Raw genomic sequence first — 5,674 nt, 5'->3', positions numbered from 1 at the left:
CTTTCTTTTTCCTTAACCATCTTGTGAAGCATGTCACTGTGTGCCACCCGTACTGTCGTTGCTCAGGATTGGGTGGGTATTTCATGTATGTGTCGTATTCCCTAACACCACACTGAGGTTGTCTTAAAAAAAACATAGGACCAGGTCACTATGGAAACTGACTTGAGCAATGAAGATGAAAGGTGCTCCACAAAGGCAGGTTTGGTAGCCTCATCCATACGCAGAATCTTTTTGTTCTTGTTGGTTATGGGGCTTGAGCGCTGTTCCTCAAGTTTTGTGGTCAAGGTTAGAATTCTACCACATAAACCACCGTTCTACTTCTGGCTTTTTGGTAATTAATTGGAGATAAGTGTCTCATAACTTCCCTGTCCTGGCTGGCTTTAAACCATGATTCTCAGATCTCAGCCTCCTGGGTAACTAGGATTACAGGCATGAGCCACCTGTGCCTGGCTTACATGTTATTTATAAAAATAGGCACCAGTGGCCTATGCCTATAAACCTAGCTTCTGAGGATTGCAGATCAAAGGCAGCCCAGCAGAGAAGTCCATGAGACTCTTTTTGTGTGTGTGTGTGTGTCCGGTCGTGGGACCTGAACTCTGGGCCTGGGTGATGTCCCTCAGCTCTTCAGCTCAAGGCTAGCACTCTACCACTTGAGCCACAGCACCACTTCAGGCTTTTTTCTTTTTGCTTATGTGGTGCTGAGGAATTGAACCCAGAGCCTCAGGCATGCAAGGCAAGCGTTCTACCACTGAGCCACCTTCCCAGCCCACCATGAGACTCTTAACTCCAATTAACCACCAGAAAACTGGAAGTGGAGCTGTGGCTCAAAGTAGTAGAGCATTAACCTTGAGTGAAAAAGCTCAGGGATAGGCCTTGAGTTCAAGCCCCATGAACAACACACACACACACACAATTGAGGATAGGCCTTGAGTTCAAGCCCCATGAACAACACACACACACACACACACACAAAATTGAGAATCATTATTTGAGTTACACACACATAAAATTGGGAATCATTATTTGAGTTATAGACTCCCGTGCCATCATTCGGGTAACTACTACCCACTTCAGAACTCCTGTTTTAGGCTGGGAATGTGGCTTAGTGGTAGAGTGCTTGCCTAACATGCATGAAGTCCTGGGGTCGATTCCTCAGTACCATATAAACAGAAAAGGCCGGAAGTGGCTCTGTGGCTCAAGTGGTAGAGTGCTAGCCTTGAGCAAAAGAAGTTCAGGGACAGTGCCTAGGCCCTGAGTTCAAGCCCCAGGACTGGCAAAAAAAAAAAGAAAAGAACTCCTGTTTTCTATTTGACTCAAGTTTCCCCAATTGTTCCAACACCAGCCACAGACACTGGGCAGAAGGAATTCAGCGGGATGCACAGGTCAGATCTTGCTCAAGCCCTTCCTGGCCTCTCATTCTGCTGCAACCCCACCCCCACCCATCCCCCTTCTGCACACACACAGAGGGTGAGGATGAGGTGCACTGGCCAAGCCTGTATGGGAATTTTTATCTTTGACAACAAGCCCGCCAGTGAAAAAATAACTCCTTTGCCAGTCCCCCAGTCCCCTCTAATCTAGCTTATGAATTATGTGACTGGAGGCTCCTGGAAAGCAGTTTCTCTAGTATTCATGGCACCTGGCATGTGGGCTCCATCTTCAAGCTGATACCCAGCTTGCAATAAGAAGCCACATCCACCAGGCGCTGGTGGCTCACGCCTGTAATCCTAGCTACTCAGGAGGCTGAGATCTCAGGATCTCAGCTCAAAGCTAGCCAGGGCGGGTAAATCCATGAGACTCTTCTCTCCAATTAACCACCAGAAAACCAGAAGTGGTGCTATGGCTCAAGTGGTAGAACACTAGCCTTGGGCTAAAGAGCTCAGGGACTGCGGTCAGGCCCAGAGTTCAAGCCCTGTGACCAGGAAAAAAAAAAAGGCACATCCTCTGGGCTCATCTCCCTCTTCCCCCTAGATCATGTCCATTACAGCTCTTAGTGAGCCCTCAACCCATGTGTTCTCCTGTGCCTAACTTCTTGGCTTTATTTTATTTTTTTTTTTTTGGTCAGTCATGGGGCCTGAACTCTGGGCCTGGGTGCTGTTCCTCAGCTCTTCAGCTCAAGGCAAGTGCCCTACCACTTGAGCCACAGTGCCACTTCTGGCTTTTTCCTGCTTATATGGTGCTGAGGAATCGAACCCAGAGCCTCATGCATGCTAGGCAAGCACTCTACCAGAGTCACCTTCCCAGCCCCATTTCTTGGCTTCTTAACCAAACCATTTTTTCCTCTCCCTACTCCTACCCAAAGTCAGAAAAGGAAGTGAGCACCAGATTCTGGCCTGTGGCACCTTTGTACCCATACTCCACCCTTTCGCTGAGGGAAGAGGCCATGAGCTTCCCTTTGAGTGGGAGTTTACTGAGTGTCACAAAGGTGATTTTCCAGGGGCTGGGAAGGTGGCTCAGTGGTAGAGCGCTTGCCTTGCATGCATGAGGCCCTGGGTTCAATTCCTCAGCACCACATAAGCGGGGAAAAAAAGGGTGATTTTCCTGCCTCCTCTGTAAAAACTAGCTAGGAAGCTATCCCTCATCTGCCTGCAGCCAACCTTGAAAGCTGTCAACAGCATGGTTTCTCATGTGTACCTATACCCGCCCAGCAAGCTGGAAAAGCACAAGAGCTCCAAACCACTCTTACCTGGGCTTCAGTGTCACCATTCCCAAAGCTTGAGTATTTCTTAAATCTTTATTCTGTGTCCTTATCCACTTTCTTCCCATCCCTGGAACCTATGCCTCAATTGAAAGGTCTTTATGAGCCCTCTGTGGGTGTTCCACTTGTAAAGATGCGAAGGAGTCTCTGAGCTCCCCTCGCCTACGACAGCCAGTAACACCTGGCCTTTCATATAATAAAGTGACTTCAAAACACAGGCAAAAACCTCAAACAGCTTACCAAAAATGTAACGTGCAGATGTAAGATGTGATGAGCAACTTTCATAAAGCCTCTAAAGACAGTTTATAACACTGAGTTTTTACTTTATACAAACACAGTAGTATAGCTACACATTTACATCTAAAAACAGTGCTCGATGGAGTGAAAACAAGGACTGACTGGACACTAGAGGAACCTTGCTTATTAGCTATTAACTATTTTATGAGATCATAGTTGTCTAAAACATTAAAGGTAACAGACTAACGCTAATAAGCAGCAGCATTAAGGATAAATAAATACAAAAATTTAAATAGGAGCTTGTAAATTTTACTGCACAAAGCAGACAAAGCACAGCACCCCCAAACCTGCAGGACCGTGACTGCATTATTCTCTGAGGAGGTTTACCTAACACAGGAACATTCTGGATAAAGCATGAAGCTATCGCTGTCCATCCTAAGAGCCATGGTCCCCATGTATTTCTTCTACTTTCAGCTGCTCTGCGTCAGTGAAGGTACTGGAGGAAGCATCACAGGGACTGTCCACAGCATCTTTGATGGAGCTACTCAGATCCTCCACTTGCTCCTCAAAGGGTTCAACCTCTTCAACCACGTGTGCCTTGGGAGTGTCCATTAACGTGTCTAAGAAAAGAGAAATCAACATGATTAGTCATAAGCACCTGATCTACACTCAGAATACAAATCCAGTTTAAATTTCATCAGTGGGTTCATTATGATTACAATTCTAAATAAACTCATCTTTTTACACATATAAAGCCAACTTAAAAGCCAGGCATCGGTGGCTCACGCCTGTAATCCTAGCTACTCAGGAGGCTGAGATCTGAGAATTGCAGCCCGGGCAGGAAAGTCCATAGACTATCTTCAATAAACCCACTGGAAAACCGGAAGTGGCACTGTGGCTCAACCAGTAGAGCACTTGCCTTGAGCTGAAGAGTGCAGGGACAGCACCAAAGCCCAGAGTTCAGGCCCCATGACCCATCAAAAAAAAAAAAAAAACAACCACCAAAAAAGCCAACTTAAAATGCAAAGGATCCTGTGTTGGGGGTAGCTCAGTAGTAGAATGTTTAGTTAACATGTATGAAGCTCTGGGTTCAATTCCCACACCAAAAAAAAACAGAGTGTCTTTCTTGGGGAGGGGAACCAGCACAGAAATTTGAATTCAGGTCCCTACACTAGCTAGACACTACATTACTTCAGACCAATTGAGCCACACTCAGCAAGCATTGGGCCTTGAATGATACTAAACTCTGTCTCTTGAATCACAGCCAAATAAAACTTCTCATTGAAAATCAAAACTACTAGAAAGAAGTTCCAAAAAATGCTCGTAAGCTGGGTGCTGGTGCCTCATGCCTGTCCAAGTGATGTAATGAAAATTTAAGATATATTTAAGGTGGGGCTGGGAAGGTGGCTCAGTGGTAGAGTGCTTGCCTTGCATATGTGAGGCCCTGGGTTCGATTCCTCAGCACCACATAGCAGAAAAAGCCGGAAGTGGCGCTGTGGCTCAAGTGGTAGAGCGCTAGCCTTGAGCTGAAGAGCTGAGGGACAGCGCCCAGGCCCAGAGTTCAGGCCCCACAACCGGACAAAAAAAAAAAAAAAAAAATTAAGGTTATAAGTTTTAGCAAGGATTTATTTTGGTATACCAGAATAAAACAGAAACAGAAGTGAAGAGTTGGAGGCAGGGCTCCATGTCACATGTCAGCCTAGGAATGAAAGTGTTAAGACATCTAGTTCAAGGCTCAGTCTTGAACAAACCAACAACGAAAAAGAATTAGAAAAAATAAAAGGGGGATGGGGACATTTCCTGCTCCCCTCACAGGAAATGGGAGTAAAGATTCCAAGGTACTTATTTTTATTTGGGCAAATTTCAGGTTATAAATAAAAGATGAGCTGCTAAGTCTATCTCCATGTTATTTTTCACATGGTACTAATAAAATATCCATTTGTAAAGATAAATATTAAATTTATTTTGAGCTGGAAGCAGATTAACACACATATCCTGGCTACTCAGGAGGATGATACCTGAGAAGCACAGTTCAAAGTCAGCCTAGGCAGACAAATCTCAGACTCCCATCTCCAATTAAGCCCAAGTGGATCCCTGACTCAAGTAGTAGAGTACCAGCCTTGAGTAAAAAGGTTTTGGGATATTTCTTACGCCCTGAGTTCAAGCCCCATTACCAGCGCCTGTACATACACACACACATACACACAAACGCATTTTCATTTTAACTGAAAAAGTCATGATAATGTCATAACATTCATTTGAGAATTTTGTTATAGTGTATGGAACTTTTTATTTGATTTGATTTTTTGCCAGTTCTAGGGCTTGAACTCAGGGCCTGTCCCTGAGCTTCTTTTGCTCAAGGCTAGTACCCTAGCACTTGAGCCACAGAACGCCTTCCGGTCTCTTCTGTTATGTGGTACTGAGTGCTAGGAAGCACTCTACCTCTAGGCTATATTCTCAACCCTGGAACTTGTTTTAAAATATTTACTTCCCACAATTCTTTTTTATTTTTTCTATTTCAAAAGAAACAAGTGAATTACAGGGGCTGGGAAAGTGGCTCAGTGGTAGACTGCTTGACTAGCATGCATGAAGCCCTGGGTTCCATTCCTAAGTACCACATAAACAGAAAAGGCTGGAAGTGGTTCTGTGGCTCAAGTGGTAGAGTGCTAGCCTTGAGCAAAAGAAGCTCAGGACAGTGCCCAGGCCCTGAATTCAGGCCCCAAGATTGGCAAAAAAAAAAAA

General features: G+C 45.1%; 1 protein-coding gene across 4 annotated transcripts in view; it reads right to left on the bottom strand.

Moving 5' to 3' along the window:
- Positions 1-3,017: 3,017 nt before the first annotated feature.
- The window catches only part of Tipin (TIMELESS interacting protein), a 20,476-nt gene continuing 17,819 nt past the window's right edge, over positions 3,018-5,674 (bottom strand). For all 4 annotated transcript variants that reach the window (XM_013010045.1, XM_013010048.1, XM_013010046.1 and 1 more), the window contains one exon: positions 3,018-3,552. In XM_013010045.1, the coding sequence (XP_012865499.1) occupies positions 3,368-3,552 (185 nt within the window). In that variant the 3' untranslated portion in view covers positions 3,018-3,367. The remainder of the gene's footprint in view (positions 3,553-5,674) is intronic.

Source organism: Dipodomys ordii, unplaced genomic scaffold (genome assembly GCF_000151885.1).
Source record: "Dipodomys ordii isolate 6190 unplaced genomic scaffold, Dord_2.0 Scaffold11, whole genome shotgun sequence".
NCBI lineage: Eukaryota > Metazoa > Chordata > Mammalia > Rodentia > Heteromyidae > Dipodomys > Dipodomys ordii.
The sequence above is the reverse complement of the archived record's forward strand: the minus strand, read 5'-3'. Positions and strand labels throughout refer to the sequence as shown.